At 36.8% G+C, this 19,856-nt stretch overlaps 2 protein-coding genes across 5 annotated transcripts; both read left to right on the top strand.

Moving 5' to 3' along the window:
* The first annotated feature begins 7,019 nt into the window (after positions 1-7,019).
* On the top strand, positions 7,020-13,651 carry LOC139978829 (uncharacterized). Of its 4 annotated transcripts, none has more exons than XM_071989347.1 (4): positions 7,020-7,155; positions 8,831-9,011; positions 9,741-9,876; positions 11,125-13,651. In XM_071989347.1, the coding sequence occupies exons 2-4, from the start codon at positions 8,898-8,900 to the stop codon at positions 11,868-11,870; spliced, it is 996 nt and encodes a 331-aa protein (XP_071845448.1). In that variant the 5' UTR covers positions 7,020-7,155; positions 8,831-8,897; the 3' UTR covers positions 11,871-13,651. The 4 variants fall into 4 exon arrangements, with proteins under 4 accessions (XP_071845448.1, XP_071845449.1, XP_071845446.1 ...); XM_071989348.1 differs by lacking the exon at positions 7,020-7,155 and adding an exon at positions 7,181-7,437 and having other exon boundaries at positions 8,810-9,011; XM_071989345.1 differs by lacking the exon at positions 7,020-7,155 and adding an exon at positions 7,182-7,437.
* Positions 13,652-14,310: 659 nt separating this feature from the next.
* On the top strand, positions 14,311-18,363 carry LOC139978830 (glutaredoxin-1-like). The gene is made up of 3 exons (XM_071989349.1): positions 14,311-14,475; positions 16,838-16,996; positions 18,047-18,363. The coding sequence occupies exons 1-3, from the start codon at positions 14,434-14,436 to the stop codon at positions 18,155-18,157; spliced, it is 312 nt and encodes a 103-aa protein (XP_071845450.1). The 5' UTR covers positions 14,311-14,433; the 3' UTR covers positions 18,158-18,363.
* The last annotated feature ends 1,493 nt before the right edge of the window (positions 18,364-19,856 follow it).

The raw sequence follows: 19,856 nt of genomic DNA, 5'->3' as shown, positions 1-19,856 counted from the left end.
AGTCATTTATTACCAATTCTGATATGAACACTGACTTTTCCTAGTGCCATAGACAACGGAGAAGGAAATACCTATTGAAAGTAGGGGTGGAACCATGTATACAGTTTCTGCCCCTTCTCAACTTTCTAACTTGTGAAATACTCTACTGTTGTTGGATCATTCAGCTGGTTGCTTTTGAATTAGCAAAACTAGTGTCATGCATGGCACAATCAAACGATCACATTTTAATTTCATATACCACATTATCATTGAACTACTTTGAAGAACAAACAAGACATGAAATAGGCTTTCTAAAAACTTCAAGAAAAATCTCCCCATTGGACACCAACTTTGCGAAATGAGGGCTCACTTCCCAAGAACTCAACGTCATGCTGCTGCACTGGTTGCTGTAGAAAACAAGAAAATGTAGTTTCTTTCTTTGTTTACCATTACGGAAATTCATCCCACGATGTAGTTCTGCGCCTAATGTAGTTAAGTTTAGTAGAAAAAAAATGATCAGGAGGGACACTCAAGTCCAAATCAAGGACCCTATATTGGTGAGAAAAAAACTCGAACACACAACTTTCTCAGGCAAATTGGTCAACTCATCCACAACCCTTATTAGAACAAAACTTATGCCGAATATTAATACTACTTTGAAGGGTACATGAATGTAAATCATGCTATTAACTTCTGTACTGTATGATACTGGGTAGATAAAAAGTCACTAATACTAAGAATAGCTAAGCCTATGTGATACTAAGTACATTGTACCATGTGTGTCAACTCTTACATGCAGGAATGCCATCTGTGTCTGTGACAGATGAGAGTAATAAATCAGTAGAGCATACACAACCAGTGGCGGACTGGCCACACAGGCATTTGGGCGTGGGCTGGGGAGTTTGGTAAAAATTACAGCCCATTTTCACAGTAGTTAATATAATAAAGACGGGCTGTGTAGACATTTTTTTTTTAATTTGGGAATCAGCTCATGAAATCACCATGTTTAGTCTGTTACTTCGTAACAAGGAACGTGCTATTGTCAACCCATCCGTCAGTGGATTTTTTTTCCATTTCTTTCAAGCATGTTGTCACAAAATGCTTGAAAAACTAAATAAAATCCAGTCTAAAATATATATATATATATATATATATATATATATATATATATTCTGGAAAATTATTTTTGGGTCTTTTTTAAAGGAATATTGTAACCTACAAAATTGAGAAATATAGCACAATTTTGCATCTAGGCATTCCTTAACTTCACAAAAATCTCAATGGGGAGAGGGGCACCCCTCCCCTTAGACACTCCCCGAGGACGGCGATCACTTTGTAAGTAACGGTCGAAGTGAAAATGCCCGGGCCGGTTTCGTACACAACCATGGTGTGAAGTTGTGGGGTTTTTTCTTGACTTGTCTCTACAACGTACAAAAGGTCAAAGATATGGTGCGATCGACTTCCGAAGAGCAGAAGTCAACATTTGTCAGAAGTTCCACGTCAGTTTTCTCATGTATCACTTCAGAATTTGCAACAATGAGGTGTGTCTATTTCAAGCAATTAAAATGATCACCAGTTATCACACGAGAACGCGAGGTTACCTTGCCCTTGTAGTTACAAGTACTGCTAAATGGGTTAACATGCAAACGAAGTACAAGTTGGCATATTGATCTTCCCAGTTCGTATGTGTACATGACCTAATTGCACTACACATAATAGCATGCATAGCGTAATAGGCCAAGGCGGCGAACCAAGGCGGTTCTTCAAGCAACTAATTGTTAATCGTAGCACTGTTAGTGTTACTGTATACTGTTATTTGTTAGTCAGCCTTCACCTTTACTTTGGTTTATAGTGTCGTGTACAAATTTCCATGAGCCCTATGTCAGTGCATGCATGGAAGCTGGTCACTTCGCCCAACAACCATTTCGCCCAACTGCTATTTCGCCCAACCTTACCATATCGCCCAACCAGCCTGGATATTTCGCCGCTTTCTAGTCACTTCGCCCAACCACCATTTCGCCCAACTGCCATTTCGCCCAACCAGCCTGGTCATTTCGCCCAACCAGCCTGGTCATTTCGCCCAACCAGCATGGTCATTTCGCCCAACCATCATAGTCATTTCGCCCAACCATCATGGTCATTTCGCCCAACCGTGTTGGTCATTTCGCCCAACCTTATATTTACTAATATTCAGTCAGAATAATATTACTTTTTCTATTCCACTAGTTCAATTTGATTTATTTTGGGTTAGGTTACTTCGTAATAGGTAAATAAAAAAGTGAGGTCCGCTAGATATCGATCGGAGTCTGAGCAGTTATTTCGGGTATAATGGGAGGATTACACTACTTTAGGCGTTTACGCATACAATGGAAGTTATATTATTATATACAAACACAGGGAAATCGGTCTTCATAAAAACCTATCAAACCTAACCCCTAAAACACTGATCCATCCTACTGACTAACAATTCCCGAACGTTTCCTTATTAAATTGAAAAAAAAATATAAAACCCGTCCGTAATATTGAATTACTATATTTAATCAATGTAACCACTTTATCAATGTAACCACATATGTAATCACATATATAATCAATTTAACTACGACTTCAAGTTTTCTTAATACTCGGTTCGTATCCTGTAACGTTAACAATTCCCGAACGTTTCCTTTTGAAATATCATATTTAATCAAGGTTGGGCGAAATGACCAGACTGGTTGGGCGAAATGACCAGGCTGGTTGGGCGAAATGGTAAGGTTGTGCGAAATGGCAGTTGGGCGAAATGGTTGTTGGGCGAAGTGTCCTGCTTCCATTTCGCCCAACCAGCCTGCAGGATATTTCGCCCAACCAGCCTGGTCATTTCGACCAACCAGCCAGCATGGTCATTTCGCCCAACCTAAGTTGATTAAATATCATACTTCAATAAGGAAACGTTCGGGAATTGTAAACGTTACGGGATACGAACCGAATATTAAGGAAACTTGAGGATGGATTAGTGTTTTAGGGGTTAGGTTTGATAGGAAACGTTCGTGAATTGTTAACGTTACGGGATACGAACCGAATATTACGGAAAGTTGAAGTCGTGGTTACATTGATACAGTGGTTACATTGATTTAATATAATACTTCAATATTATACGGACGGGTTTTATATTTTAATTTTTTTCAATTTAATAAGGAAACGTTCGGGAATTCGGGCCTAAAGTAGTGTAATAAATCAAATTGAACTAGTGAAAAAGAAAAGGTGATATTATTCAACACCGATTCCCCTTTTGTTTGTATAATAAAATAACTTCCATTGTATGCGTAACCGCCAAACTAAAACGAATGACAGCGAATGACAATTGACTTTGTACAGGGTTAATTATCATTTGCGAATGACAACGAATGACAACGAAGGACAGTGTTAAGAAGAGATAGAATGATTAACGGAGTGGAGTAAATGCGGTTGGTTATTGGTTTTCTGCGCAAAAATGATTTGAAGAAAATCGCATGTTACGTGGGTAACGTGCTTGCAGGTTTTTAGTGTAATTTACGGATAGAAACCACAGGGAGAGTTTTTGTGTGAGAATGCGCCTTAGTGCTGTGCTTTTTACCTCTGTAGATTTATATAGAAAGATAACTGAAGCCGTTTCAAGATTATAGTATTGTTAGTTTCTAACAATTAATATCGGAAAAATGATGTTAAATTTTACTTTTTAAAATCAGACTTACAATTTCGCTTACTGTAATGTGCGTTTTTATCTTGTCCGTACTTTACTAGATCTAGATACCCACAAAGTCTGAACTGTGATATCCGGTTGAAGCAAATGTCTGTGCTGTCATTACTGTCATTCGTTTTAGTCAACGCAATTTTTTAGTGTGTACAACATATTGTCATTCGTTATGTGTAACGCAATTGTCATTCGTTTTAGTAACACCCTAAAGTATTGTAATCCTCCCATCATACCCGAAATACTGCTCAGACTCCGATCGATATCTATGAGGCGCCATGTGTGACAAAATTATATACCAAATATATTAATTATAACTCCTCATATATATTAGTTATGCCGCAATATATATATAACTTACGCGTACACCTCATATATATAGGTTATGCATAACCTATTTTCATTATGCATAACATATATATCATAGTAAGTCATATATTTTGCTATTATAATCGATGTATATATATATATATATATATATATATATATATATATATATATATATATATATATATATATATATATATATATATATATATATATATATATATATATATATAATATAGGTCCGTACGGCTTTCCGCATAATTTTGTCACACTCGGCGAGCTCATATATAAATAGGTTATAGACACACGAGCAGCACGCGAATGGGCGGTGCCATGTTAGACACTTGTGATACGTGGACGGGGCGTATGCAAATTCGGCAAAGCGCGGCAAAGTAGCTGGACGAATATCTTACACTGGTATTGAGAGTGTGTTTGAGAGAAATGAGAATTGGGAATTATATGGGATTTACCCAGAAGGAGATCCACCTGCGTATAGGTAGACCATGAAATACAAGTGCCCGAAACTCAGTATTCACTTAGAAGAGATCAACTTGCAATACTGAGGGAAACAGGCAATCCACTTGAGGACGCTGGAAGCCATGGGTATCAATTGTATACCACAACTCGCTTACTTGTAAGAGAACTGGTTGCAGAAAATGATGTAGACACTCAGAATTGGTAATTAATGGATTTCATTTCAGTCCAGTTCACCTTTAAACAACTTACACATGCCCAGATCAAAATAATTGAGCAAACAGATCTGTCGTCATGTTTACATACACAAGAAGTCTTTTTATGCATTAAAAAGGGTATTAGTTTATCCTGAAATATGAATTATTGGAATCCAAATTTTGTTTAGATCGCCTGTTAGGTAATTTAAAATTATTAAAGAACATAGACTCGGCGTATCTGATACATCACATATGTTTGCTCAAGTCATTTCCTCTAGATATGAACAATTTATTTGTTTTGCTGGAAATAAAAACCGTTCCAAAGTATGACTATCCTGAATACAGGACAAGATGTAAAGATAAGTTGTAGCTATCGTACCGTGTTTGTTCAATGGGTATGACATGGCAATGTAATGCTTCTTGAATTTCTAGTACATCACTAAAAGGAATTATTTAAAAACTCATATTTTCTGTATTTGGACTTGTGCACTGTAAATACTATAATCATAACATAATCACATTACAATTTGAATCACTCTAGATTTTGGAAGCAAATCTATGGTAAGTTGCATACAGCTATTTTACATGTTTAAATTATGGTTATGAACATTATGAATGAATGATTAAGAATTAGGTCATACAGACTGCAACATATGCAGAGTTCAACTATGATCCATGTCCTTTTGGTGCATATGTGATACATTTTTCCACAATGTTATATTAACCTCATGAAGTATTTTATGTGTCCAGACATGTGTGAAATGATTTGTGAAATGATATGTCTGTGACACAGGGCCATAGTCACAATATCTCATTAAGCTCCTCGCGGTATATGATCCCTATTGATTTTGGTGCTGATGTCATGAATATTACCAACCTTTCTACCAGAGACGAAAAATCGTGTTCACTCAAATTAGACATGGCGATGACCTATAGGTGTAACTTTAGTTTTACTACTTAGGCTAGTAATAGTATTATATAGTACAGTGTGTAAATGGCATATTCGTCCAGCTACTTTGCAGCGCTTTGCCGAATTTGCATACGCCCCGCCCACGTATCACAAGTGTCTAACATGGCACCGCTCATTCGCGTGCTGCTCACGTGTCCATAACCTATATATATATATATATATATATATATATATATATGAGCTCGCCGAGTGTGACAAAATTATACGGAAAGCCGTACGGACCTATATTATACAAATTGATTATAGTTACAAATATATATGACTTATTGTGATATATATGTTATTCATAATGTAAATAGGTTATGCATAACCTATATATATGAGGTGTACGAGTAAGTTATATATATTGCGGCATAACTAATATATATGAGGGGTTATAATCAATATATTTGGTATATAATTTTGTCACACATGGCGCCTCATAGATATCGAACGAACATCACTTTATTTACCTACCACGAAGTAATCTAACCCAAAATAAATCAAATTGAACTAGTGAAAAAGAAAAAGTAATATTATTCTGACTGAATATGAGTAAAAAAAAAAGGTTGGGCGAAATGAACAACAAGGTTGGGCGAAATGACCATGCTGGTTGGGCGAAATGACCAGGCTGGTAGGGCGAAATGCTTTCTAGTCACTTCGCCCAACAACCATTTCGCCCAACTGCCATTTCGCCCAACCAGCCTGGTCATTTCGCCCAACCAGCCTGGTCATTTCGCCCAACCAGCATGGTCATTTCGCCCAACCATCATGGTCATTTCGCCCAACCAGCATGGTCATTTCGCCCAACCGTGTTGGTCATTTCGCCCAACCTTATTTTTACTAATATTCAGTCAGAATAATATTACTTTTTCTTTTCCACTAGTTCAATTTGATTTATTTTGGGTTAGGTTACTTCGTAATAGGTAAATAAAAAAGTGAGGTCCGCTCGATATCGATCGGAGTCTGAGCAGTTATTTCGGGTATAATGGGAGGATTACACTACTTTAGGCGTTTACGCATACAATGGAAGTTATATTATTATACAAACACAGGGGAATCGGTCTTCATAAAAACCTATCAAACCTAACCCCTAAAACATTGATCCATCCTACTGACTAACAATTCCCGAACGTTTCCTTATTAAATTGAAAAAAATATATATATATAAAACCCGTCCGTAATATTGAAGTACTATATTTAATCAATGTAACCACTTTATCAATGTAACCACATATGTAATCACATAAGTAGGCCTAATCAATTTAACCACGACATCAAGTTTCCTTAACACCTAACACACTGATCGATCCTCAAGTTTCCTGAATATTCGGTTTGTATCCTGTAACGTTAACAATTCCTGAACGTTTCCTTTTGAAGTATCATATTTAATCAAGGTTGGGCGAAATGACCAGGCTGGTTGGGCGAAATGACCAGGCTGGTTGGGCGAAATGACCAGGTTGGTTGGGCGAAATGACCAGGCTGGTTGGGCGAAATGACCAGGCTGGTTGGGCGAAATGGTAAGGTTGGGCGAAATGGCAGTTGGGCGAAATGGTTGTTGGGCGAAGTGTCCTGCTTCCGGGCGAAATGACCATGCTAGTTTGGCGAAATGGCAGTTGGGCGAAATGGTTATTGGGCGAAGTGACCAGAAAGCGTATGCATGTTGATTCAAGCCAATTTATGACCACCACAATACCGTATCCTACGTATGTTTTTGAGGCAATAATAATAATATATAAAAGTTAAAAGGGCCTGACAATTGGGCCCAGCAGGATCTTCTTCAGTGGCAAACTGAAAAAAAGGTAAGAACACTTTAGACACAGATGAACAGAGATTTAAATTGAACAAGTGAGCAATGTATGGAACAATAATTTCCCTTCTTGGATATTGAGACTATGTGGTTGAATGGTGCGAATTAGGCATTGTATCCAAAAACGTTTTGTGTTAATGCTATATCTCGGGCCAGGCCCATAGCCAGAGTGATCTTGCATTACCATAGTAGGCTAGGCGTACATGTTTAGTGGGGACACTATAATGAAGGCCTAGTTCTATCCTACCTGGATATATTTTTGTCATTGGGGGCTTGCAGTTTCGAACACCACCTTTGGTCACCAACAGCAGTGGACAATTGACTGCTGCTTGAGAGAGCAGTGCAAATTGAAATGAAATGTGCAGTGAAATATATCTGTTAAAGACCTAGGCCTAGCTTATTATGACACACGTTTGAAATGACATGATTTTACCATAGCAATGGGGCATACCCATAGAAATAAAGAGGGGCATACCTTAAAGTGTAGGCCTACTAGCATGTCTTCCAATTTTGTTTGCACAAAGGTGAAGTCTAAATATGATATGATATGAAATTTTATTTCCAAAGCTCTGTTCAAATCATCACTATCAAAGAATCCTCTTTTGTGTATAATTACAAGCTTACTCACGTCTGCTATTTTTTTTTAAGAATGAAAGAAATATCCCCTTATTATTCTTTCTAGAACTTTTGTATTGAACTTGTTATGCATGCATAAAAACAAAGGTTAGTATTTTAACCTATTTACGATCATCCAAGTGAATTCTGGACGCATAAGGTAGCTTGGCCAACATCATGAATATAATGTAGGGTGGTGGTACATAGTTAAAACCGGGTAGATCTTATTCAGGCCTACTTCTCATGCTTCAAATGGTACACTGTACGTTGCACAGCTATATGATGCAAATTTTGTCCACAACTGTTGAAAATTATGCAACATCTGCATGAACAGAGAGAGAGAGAGAAAAAGAACATTAAATTTCTTGGTATTTAATGATGTTGTTATATTATTATTATTATTTTTAAAGAACTTCGCTGAGGAAGCACATTTATGTGTACTGAACATATTTAAAGGGACCCATTACCTCATACAAAGTTCAATGTTTACACCACAAAGAATTAAATAAATTTCACAATTTCCCATCTTTTCTGCATTCACAGCCAGGAGTATTACTGGAAAGAATTAATTTAATAGCAATTTAGTTTAGTAGTCTTACACAACCAGCCTCTACTAAAAGTAAATATATCAATTATCTTTCCCAGACTTGTTCATATTTACTGAAGATCAACATACTTAAGATATACAGTACAAGCAGTCAAAATCATTGTTGATTCTTCTTTGATACAGAATTTTTTTTTTTCCTTTGCACTTACTTTGTTACATGCAGACCAGTGTGTGCAGTGAGTTAGGATTCACAGCCAAACTACTGTGCTGTACTGCAAGATACTGTCACAATGAGCAAAGTAGCACTAGGAATGAGACCAGCACTATATCAACACTGGAAGAAGATTTTTCATCCTACCAGCATAAATTGTTTATCCAGCAGCAGACCTGTTCCATCAGTGCAGGTAAGCAAAATTCTCTGATTGTATTTGATTGCTAAATTTCTGATCATTCTACCATAAATTGAGTAATATTGTGTGTTGCCCCATTTATTTTCTCAAAAAGAACTAAAATTGTGTTTTAATTTCAGCTCAATAACTTAGTAAATATATACTTCTTGTTGTACTGTCCATATTTAGCTATAGTATTAATTGTTGTTTTCCTTTGTGTTGAAGCCCTATCAAGACTTGACCATGCAAGGTCAAAATTTGACCTCCTTAACTGTTAATTCAATATATAATGAATCATTAATCCAGACATTCCTTGGGAATATCCTAATACTACTAATCGCACTGCTTGAGTTGACCTAAGGTGGACACAATATTAAACTTAATCTATATGAAATTGTTTCAAAATAAAGTGCTCTACCTCAAGCAAATAATCGGCTGTACGTAGACCTGACTTTCTTTCTTTCATCCTGGCAATACTTTCAGTGATTCAATATGACCAAATTATGTCTATGCCTGATAGAAGTTTAGTGATTGACTCAAGTTTTACAGTAAATTTATTTTTACAAATAACTATAGATCATTTGTCTTGCTTATTCTCAGCTTTAAACTTGATATTGATTGTTCCTTCTGTTCTTGTTTGTTTTTCGTTTGTTCACTGTACATCTTACTGTCCTGCTACACTATGTACAGTAATATAAGTTCTGGCAGCCGTGAACTAACTTTCACATTGCTTCTTTTGAGCAGAATTCTTCAGGGTTTCTCAAAGCAGCTGTGAGTCGAGAGCAGAACAGGCACATGGCGTCCATGGCACCACTTGAAAGAAAAGTGTCCAAAGTCACCCAGCATTTGATTTACCATCAGTACCACCCGGAAGAAACGGGTGAATATAAACTTTACATACATGTGTACACAAAGAGACAGGCAGCTCTCAATAAAAACCTGTAGTATAACCTGTAGTATGAGCTCATGTTCATAGGTCTGGGTAACAAGGCATATCATCTGGTAGGCTGAAACAATTAGAATAATTTGAAGTTAGTTAGTGCACTCAGAAAGGCATGATAGGACTTTTAAGGTCTCAAGGACATGCTCCAATAGGGACCATAGATAGCATAGATTGTCCTATATAGGGACCAGTTTAGATCACAATATAAACATCTGTGGAGACTTCATATCATGGCATTGTTGTTTTGAAGCACAGCTCTGCATTTTAGCTGAAGGTAGAATAATGGCACTGTAAGGGTGTGTGTTATTATGCACATTGTGGTGGTAACAGTTGTAAGTTGAGCTTACAGTAAACTATGGTGTAGGAATCACATGTAAGTACAGTATGTGGTATTAAGCTTCTTAGTACAATATCATGCACAAATAAGTTATTGACAACTAATTGTAATGAAATCAGAGGGAAATGCTAAGCAATTTGTCGACACACTGCAGTTGAAGTTTCAATCAACTTGGAGGAGGCTAATGGAGGTTGTGAAAGTCACTGTTTATATGATAGTGAGTGTAGCATTTCACACAATGAGCATGTTTGTGCTGTTATCGATCAAACACTGTGTAGTGAATTGGCAGGAGTATTCCACTTTGTGGTGGGGAGTCAGTATTAAATTACTTGAATACAACTACAGAACCAGTACTGGTGGTCCTATGTTTGAGATCTCTTGTTATGCCTAGTCCTCCTGTGTTATTACTTACAGTATATGTGATGTACTGTATTTGGAAGCTGAGCAATTGTAAATGAGTGATCGTACACATTGCAAAGAGGTCTTCGTAGTATCATCAGGGTCAAATATTACTTAAAACTACCAAGCTGTAAGATAATAAAAAGGGAAATGGATTATTGAGTGGTTGCTAATATTGTTTGATTTGATAAAAAACGTCGAACAGTTTAATTACTTTGAGTAATTAATTTAGTTTAATCTCATCCAGAAAGACAAACTTCTAATGTCATAGATTTTGCAAGGGACTTCTGACATTTAAAAGATTTGTCTCGGTCTGGTGGATTTGATTTCAACCAAATGTCAGTTTTTAACTTTTATATATCAGTAGACCTGAGGTTAGGTTACTGACTCAAGATATATACAATTATTGTAATGGAGCAATCAATTCCCTCCTGTTTGTATTCTTTCAGAAAGGGGAAAGACACCCATAGTTTTATTTTTACCATGGATCACTGTCACTGGAAAATCTGCACGTCGATTCGAGGACGTCTATGCGCACAGAGGCTTCAACGTCTTGACAGTCTGGAACGAAGTCAAATATTTTGTCTGGCCAAAGAGCGCATTCTCTCTTTCCAAAGAGGTTTTGGAATATTTGCAGGCAGAGGTGGATTGCGATCTAGTCGTCCATGGTATGTCTATTGGAGCCTACCTTTATACGATGATCGTTATGGCAGCGCTTCAGAACCCTCAGCACACTAGTTACCTCAGAGACCATGTCAAGGGGAACATCTTTGACAGCATTGTGTGTGGAGGAGTTAAGCAAATGGCTTTGGGAGTTTCAAAAACTGTAGCAAACAATGTAGCCCTAGAAAAGCTGATACAAGGGACTATCTTAACATATTTTAATCTGACCAAATCTCATACAGTGGATCTCTACAACGACGCTATACAGCTGTTCTATGACAATCCATTTCTGACATCAAGTTTGCTCCTATACTCTACAGTGGACCGGATGAGTGACCCAAAAACGGTAGAGAGCATCGCTCGCGCCTGGGAAGATCGAGGCATTCAGGTTATGCTACAAAAGTGGACAGATTCTAAACATGTGGAGTTAATGAAGGATCATACTGTAGAATATATAGAGTGTCTGGATGAGTATCTAGCTTACATCAAAATGGGAAACAGGGTGCATAGTCCCTTAATGGCAAAGCTTTGATTCATCACACATGCTAGGAATGTTGGGTACTTGCGATGTACCATACTGACACCCATGGTAGCAATGTACCATACAGACACCCATGGATGATGGTGGCGATGTACCATACAAACACCCATGGTGGGAACTTATCATCGGATGCCCCTTTATCTATTAAAAGACAAAGCACACCCTCTAGTCTTGTCAAACGTTCCTGTTTTGTTTAAGATACTTGGGAAATAACTCCATGTTTTGATCAGAGATCGCTTGACTGAACTCTCTTTAGCTTTTCACAAAATTTCACATTTAGTAGTATTGTTATCAACTTAGTTTGTGTGCTCTCTGAGTAAGATTCTTGAAGTTGTGTCAAACCCTGATGCTTGCTTTAAAGTAATTATACTATGGTCTAAATTCATTGATCTTCACAACTGCCTGGACACAGAGGCAGCACACCCTCTCACTAATTTTGTGAAATTCCTGTTGTCCAGGTTGTTCTATTTCATAAACTAAAAGTGTCCACTCTTTGTCACGTGCCCCACTGCATATCAAAGTTAGTGATCCATCCCCACCCCAACCTCCCTTCAGCCCCCACCAAGATTGGGTCCACTTTCACTGATCTGAACCTTTCCATATAACAATACCAATAAAATGCAAGGTGGCATCTTGGTCTTCCAAAAAGTGTTAGAAAGCAGTGGGTTGTATTAACACTATTACATCCTTCAGGAAATGAATCTACTTCAACTTCTCTCAGGATATGTTTTTTTTTAAGTTTCATTGCAATTGTTTCATTGGTTTAATTTTATTTATATTTTAGTGAGAGTTATTTACTTTGACATCAAAATGCAATAACATGGGCATTTAGCATTGCATAGTACTTTGCATAAGAAGGTCAGATGAAATAGGAACTGGCATTAACTGTGAAGGCAAGTTCAAGTTGTCATTTAGTTGCCTTTGTTTGGTTTCAGCACAGTACTTGGTAAATCTTCAGATAGTTGAACATTGCATTTAGCATATATTGACTGCTAAGATGCAGTTGCAGAGTTACTTGGGGCCTTGGAGGGAGGGGGTGGGAGGGGAGGATTATAGTAAATGTTGCAAAGTAACAATTTGTGTGAAGAACTGATTGGGCTATTCACTAACTTTGCAAGAAGCTAAAAGAATTGTTATATATATCAAAAGTAAGGCTATTTATCACAACATCATCACAATCATTTATTTTGTTTTCACTCCTTTATTTGGCTTTCATTTATTTCATTTTATACAACTTTCCTGTGTACAATAATGCAGTGAAGCTAACTAATCATTGCTCTGAATGTGAGAAATCTTTATCCAAACTACCTTGTCTCATCATCCAGGAATCTGCCATCAGCTTTCAAATGTGAAATTAAAAAGAACTTAGATATAATTTACAAAATGAAAAGACATATACATGTAAAGAGAATTTGTGCAAAGGTTTTGTCAGGACTGTATTGCACAACACTCAGTTAAAAGCTTACCTTCCACTCTTTGTAATAATTTGGTCTTTTCACTCCCTTGGTGCAAAGGGGCCAAAATAGCTAGTGCAGTGGTGTAGGAAGGTATTAAAAGGCGCTGGTTAGAACATCAGTACAGGTTTGGGGTATTCCCAAAAATAATTTTAGTTCTGTTGATGCTAAGGAAGACGACCAAAATGGGATGTTAAAAATTCAACTTTTTATCTCCGAATTTGACTACTAGTATAATTAACTTTGAATTTCTACTAATAGCGTTTTGCCACAATTTTTTTGGGAAAGGGACTATTAAATATCCGTTTTTCAACTACATTTCTTCTCATTTTTTTTCTTGACATTTTTACTATTAATATTGGAATTTCTACCGCGTGGACATTCCCCTGTATGTTGCACAATATTATCACGTGATCAAAGACCCTTTTTCTACCCCAACCCTCTCCACCGATCTCTCTCTCCCAGCAGCACCTCACACTTATGAATCCTTAACGCGGGCAATGTGTTACACGACATAACAGAAATGGTGGTTGAGCCAACTTCGTGCAAATATTACTTGGCTACATCAGAAATTATGCAAAGTTAAAGTTTTTGCTGGTTTGCTACCGTAAATTTGACAAGTAAGCCTTTCATGGCACCATCAATTTTCCGTATCATGACCATGTAGATGTTTTGCTAGCCGAGCCGGACGTTGTCGTCACTTGTAAACAAACCCCTTCACTCAGTAGTAAACAATTTTCGTACGCTGCTCCTGCGAAGCCCAAAGGGATCTAAAATTGACTCAATTTTTTGCACCACGTGTTCTTCCATTCATGTTGTCCAACATGCAAGCCACAAGAAACCAAATCCTCATTGCTAACAGGTCAAAAAAGATTTTTCCTACTGAATTTGGCAGTTTTCCTGAGCTAGGAGAACATCCGGGCGGATTGATAGAGACTCTAAACTAATAGGAGTATGCCACCTTAGAAAGATTATGTCATCGATGGATTATGTAAGTGCGGGAATCCGGAAGCGTTTGTGCCAACTTAGCTGTTACCAACGAACATTGACGCGATACAAACCTAGTACACGCTGCAAGAAGCACAATTTAAGTCATCAAAATGGTGAAACAATTCGTGGATGCACAGATTAAGAATAACAAGGTAAGTTCTAATGTTAGCCTTAGATGGAATGAGCTGACGCTTAGGCTAGTTACAATAATTACAGTCTTTATTTCGTAGTCATATGTGTGGTGTGTGTTACTGTTATTACTGCCTAACATAGTATGTTAAACGCTAGGACAGCGTCAAACCGAAGCCATCCAGCAAGTTTTTTTTCTTTTCCCTTGTTCTCGTATGAAGGGAGGGGGGGGGGGGTGAACAAAACTGATAGAACACCAATTGCAGGGAGTAATGTGAGAGTTTAACCTACTACTAGTAGTAGTGGTACTAGGGGAGAAGGTGTTGATTCCCATTTCACTGTACAATGACATGGCAATTTTTCATATTGTTTGTAAGATCTAAGTCAAGGGGGAAACTAGGAAACAACCCACATCGTTCGAATAATTTTAATATAGAAAACTTATTAAAATTAGACTATCATGAAAAGCTCTCGTCAAGTTTGAAATCATTTTAGGCCTGTCCGTCATCCAAATAAAGAAGGAATGTGAGAGATGTTTGAGTTTGATTTTGATCCAAATAAAGTGTTAAAGATGTGTAACTATTTTTGGTGAGGCTTATTCCCTATGACCCAGGGTAGGAGGAGGGAAAAGGAACCTGCGCTGTGCTCACATAAGATAACAAACTCATTTTAAAATATGCAATGTTATCTATGGTCTCTTGAGATCTGAACACACCAGAGTTCGAGTCACTCCAATATTAATGTATGTTGTCCAGTTACAGCAGAGTGGTTGACAATTCATAATCATGAACGTTAAATATGAATCTAAGCGACTGACTTCAGTCAGCTTGCGGCTTTGATAAGTCAATGATGGCTTCTTCTCGAGTTCCTGTGTGGCACTGTATTAAACAAGAAACCAAGCACCCAAAACTTTTAGAATATTTTGAATCCCAATCCACAATGCCATAGTACTGTAGGTGCTTTCATTTTAACCAATTTGGAGATGATTTTCATAATTCCATATTTCCAAAATAAGAGTATTTAATGAAACGTGGAAAGATATTGCGGCCAATAAATTCAACTTGGAAGATTTTGAGAAATTTCCATTTCAACATTTCTAAATATTACAAACCCTTTTTCATAATTTTCATATATAAAACTGCATGAACTTTTCCTAAATTTTGGTATTCAGAGTTAAATTTGCATCTCTTTAACATTTTTTTCCCTCTACAGCAATTCACCATATTTAACCAAATAATGTTTACTGCAAATATAGGTTTTATGTCAAAGTTTTACTGACAATGATATCATATTTGACGTCCCTCGGCAAGCCCCATAGTACAGCTGCAGTGGTACATATATGTCAACATCAAACAGCTGCCCTCATCAGACTCTATCAAGATTCTGGTACCCAGGCAACTTTTCCCAAAACACTTCTTGCCAACGATGGATTCCAAATTCACAACTATATGGATTCAGGATGTATGGCTTTTTCATAAGTGAAATCAATTCCCACATGCTATGCATTGAAATGGAAAATTAAATCCTGGGCCTTACCAAGAGAGACACAAAGTTAGCATATATATATGACTCTCACAGCATGATGTTTCATCTCAGAGTGAGGTGTTTACTCCACACAAGCCTACATGAATTGGCAATCCATTGTAAAGAAAATATGTCAGCACGGATAATAGGATCACCTGGAAACTGTGAGCAAATCCTTAAGCATTCTCAATCTACCCATACACCTGTCTCTATAATGCTGTCACATTCCTCCTACATAGCCAACATCACTGGATCTGACTAGTAGCCATATTTTTTTTCAACATCATTGGATCTTTCTTGTTATTCAAAACGTAGGCTCATGTTCACTCCACCAACTCACTACACAATTTGGTCAAGCTTTATTTGACAAATGCTTAAGATTATGGATGAAAAGAAAATGCTAAGATATACCAAGCACTGGGTACTAAATTATACCATTTATTCAAAATGTAACTCAAAAGGTACATTGTGTTTGAATGTTGTACTTGCTACTGTATGTTGATCTAACTTATTGAACACATGCAAGAACCCACTGTCTTCTGTGGAAGGCAAAGTGCTAGTAAAGCTTGTTTTAACTTCATACATGTATGCAAGGGCGTAGGAACCGGGGGGGCTGGGGGCGCCAGCCCCCCAGTGAAAAATATGGGGGGCGGAAGTATCGTTCCGCCCCCCCCCCCCGCTCCGCAAGTCAGAAAACCCCTTTTTCATTTCCAAATGAGAAAAAAAAATCTCATTTGAAGCACCAAATTGCATCTAAGGCCAGGTGAAAACACATTGCTAGGCCACACTAACACATTGCAAAGGCCACATTATTAACCTGTGTTTTTTTCTTTGCTTGGTTTTGTCTTTCTCATATGACAGGTAGTTGTGTTTTCCAAGTCCTACTGCCCATATTGCAAGATGGCAAAGTCAGCACTGTCAGATGCCGGCTTAAAGGAGTATACTCTCATTGAAATTGAAAACAGAGATGATTGCTCAGATATCCAGGATTATCTTCTCTCGCTTACTGGAGGAAGATCAGTAAGTGTCATTCATCCTATTGGTTCCAATTTTCCTTCCCCACTTTTTGGAGTATCATGTGTACCGTATAGTTATTGAAGAAACCGATAATAGACTTTATAAGCCTCTGCAAATAAGGGCTTCATGGCTCGCATCATTAATGTGTGATATGGTCTCCTTTTACATGAGAAAGACAAGGAATTTGATTTCTAATCCTTGCACAAAAACAACAAGGCTCGCCCAAATCAGTGTTTCTTTGGCCTGCTTGTCAACTGAATCTGCTTCTTGTTGGAAAGTGAAACAGCAATATGCTCTCTTTAAAGAAACTTTGATGAGCCTTAAAGCTAATTCCAAGTTTCTGGAAATTTTGTTAAGCTTTTGGCTAAAATCACATTTTTAGTGTCATCCTCATACTTTTTTTTTTTGTATGGTCAAGATATGAAGTTTTCAAAGTTTGTGATATTTTGTTAATTGCATCTTTAAAAAGCAGAGTAAATGATGTCATCATAGCAATGGAACGGAATTTTGTTGATTAGTTTCTCTTGATAGCATTTTACATGGAGAAAAGTATTATATGGCTGCAAAGGAGTGGCAATTTGATGAAATTCTAATTGGTGAAAAGATTGACAGCTAAGCAAGACCCATATGTATAACTTTTCATTGAGTTGAGGGTTTCAACTGCTGTAGCAGTGTGAGGTATTTTTTACTCTTTAAGGTATAGGATTTACATTGTCTGACTTCTGGATATCCCTTTTAGCTAAAAGTCTGCTTCACATTTTTGTTGGTAGTAGTCTTGTTTTGACCCTGGGCAAATATTTCACATATTTCTCAGATGAGACATGTAGCTTGATGGATAAAGAAATATATTTTCAAACTGAAATTGGAATGTTCATGGTGAGGTACTGCTTTTTACACCACCAACTATAAATGCAAACCTAATTGACACAGATTATCACATCTTGTATTTTTAAAGGTATAAATGAATGATTTGAAGATGGGCAAGATGTGTTAATATCAAAGATGAAAACTATGAAATAGTAGTATCACAGTTTTATCAATTTCTCTTTGTAGGTGCCTAGAGTTTTCATCAATGGGAAGTTTGTCGGTGGCGGATCCGAGTTGAAGAGTTTCCAGGCTAAAGGCAAATTGGTACCTATGCTAAAAGAAGCTCAAGCCCTTTGAGAGACACAAATATTATTCCCCCATTTGACAAACGTCTTTCTTCTTTTGTTTTACATTTCTATGGTAGTAACAGTATAATAAGGTTATTTATTCCAGGGATATCCATTGGTTTTTATTTAATTTGAAGGGTACATAATAAGCACCAATTGATAAGATCCATTTCTTGTCTCCTTACGGACCCCTCTCCCCTCCCCCCCACATAAAAATATATATCAATATAGTTGAAATTTGTGAATCAGTTTACTTCACTGTGAATTCATTTTGGGCAAACATTTGCACATCAATAGCATATATGGAATGTGATTGCAAATTATCAAGTTTGAATCTTAGTTTAAATTCATTACTATATGTTTGTCTTGGTTGAAAAACCCTGGTTGTTGTCAAACAAACAACATGTACTGTACCATATGTATTTTTAAATCTTAAAAAAAAACTTCTAAATTTTACAAAACTTGGTTACTTGTCCAATAAAATCATGTATCCAATTTTCCAAATGAATTTCAATGTGCAAGTTCTATTACAAAGTCCAGAGGAAACACTGCATAGTCTGACCATTGAAATAGGTTCACAGCAGTCAATGTTTGAAAATATCATGATAACCAGTGTTGCATTCCACGTTTGTATGAACACTGCGATTAGTTTGATGGTAGGAAGAAATTATTTAGTATCACTTATTTAAGGTAGGTACTCCTTAACAGCCTCAATGTAGTTTGATTATTGGAAGGGTCGAAGAAAAGAACAAAGTGAAGTAGTCACAATTTTCAATTCAATTTCAATTTCTTTATTCCAGTATAAATGATAACATTTATAAATAGGACACATAAAAGATGATTCATAAAAGACGTAAACATGTACAAAAATGAAAGCATGAAACAAAAACAAGAAATAAGATAGAGGAATAGAAGTTTTAAAGATTAAAGATTAAAAGGATTATAACAGAGATTCTAAGAACCCATTTTGAATATAAATGGCTGCTCTGTAGATAAATGAGTTCTTAAAAAGCATAATTCTAAAAGATGGCAAGATAGTAGGATTACGTAGATTGTACTTGCTGGTTCTATTGCACAGAGAGATCAACTCGGAGTGAAGTGGGTGATCTTTAGAACTATGTATATTCTTAGCTAGTCTTATGAATTCATTTTTAGCAGCAGTGTTTACTTTACCAACAAGGCTTTCGTAGTCGAGATTAAATATTTTGGAGCAGTATTTCAAGAAACTTCTAATTCTTTTCTTGTCCTTTTCAAGTAGAAAGTGATACCAGACAGGAACTGCATACACAATCACTGGCAGAATTGATGAGTTGAAAACCTTATCTCTTACATTAGAATGAAAATAAGGAGTAATATATGCCAACGTTGATACAATATAATACACCTTAGACATCGATTTAGATATATGTTTAGTAAAGGTTAACTTGGCGTCAATATCAACCCCTAAGTACATAGTATGAGACACCCGCTCAACAATGGAGCCTTGAACATAAGTTTTCTGATCCCTGGTCTGAATGAGACCTTGATGTTTAATGTTAATGTTTTCAAAAATTATTTCTTTAGATTTCTTTGGATTAAGTAAGAGGTTCTTCTGCTCACACAAATTGACCATATTATCAATACAGTATTTATAGTCATTTTGATTTTCAAGGTGTGTCCGCTTTGAAATGTTACAGGATATGGCTGTATCATCAGCGTACTTAATTACA

Source organism: Apostichopus japonicus, chromosome 13, assembly GCF_037975245.1.
Source record: "Apostichopus japonicus isolate 1M-3 chromosome 13, ASM3797524v1, whole genome shotgun sequence".
NCBI lineage: Eukaryota > Metazoa > Echinodermata > Holothuroidea > Aspidochirotida > Stichopodidae > Apostichopus > Apostichopus japonicus.
Note: the sequence above shows the minus strand (reverse complement) of the source record. Positions and strands in the feature narration are given on the sequence as shown.

What these genes read in the sequence shown, in the direction of transcription:
- LOC139978829 (XM_071989347.1), top strand. Translation starts at nt 8,898, where the DNA reads ATGAGCAAAGTAGCACTAGGAATGAGACCAGCACTATATCAACACTGG. An exon ending in GACCTGTTCCATCAGTGCAG is followed by an intron (nt 9,012 to 9,740) that starts GTAAGCAAAATT and finishes TCTTTTGAGCAG; the next exon opens with AATTCTTCAGGGTTTCTCAA. An exon ending in GTACCACCCGGAAGAAACGG is followed by an intron (nt 9,877 to 11,124) that starts GTGAATATAAAC and finishes GTATTCTTTCAG; the next exon opens with AAAGGGGAAAGACACCCATA.
- LOC139978830 (XM_071989349.1), top strand. Translation starts at nt 14,434, where the DNA reads ATGGTGAAACAATTCGTGGATGCACAGATTAAGAATAACAAG. An exon ending in CACAGATTAAGAATAACAAG is followed by an intron (nt 14,476 to 16,837) that starts GTAAGTTCTAAT and finishes CTCATATGACAG; the next exon opens with GTAGTTGTGTTTTCCAAGTC. An exon ending in CGCTTACTGGAGGAAGATCA is followed by an intron (nt 16,997 to 18,046) that starts GTAAGTGTCATT and finishes TTCTCTTTGTAG; the next exon opens with GTGCCTAGAGTTTTCATCAA.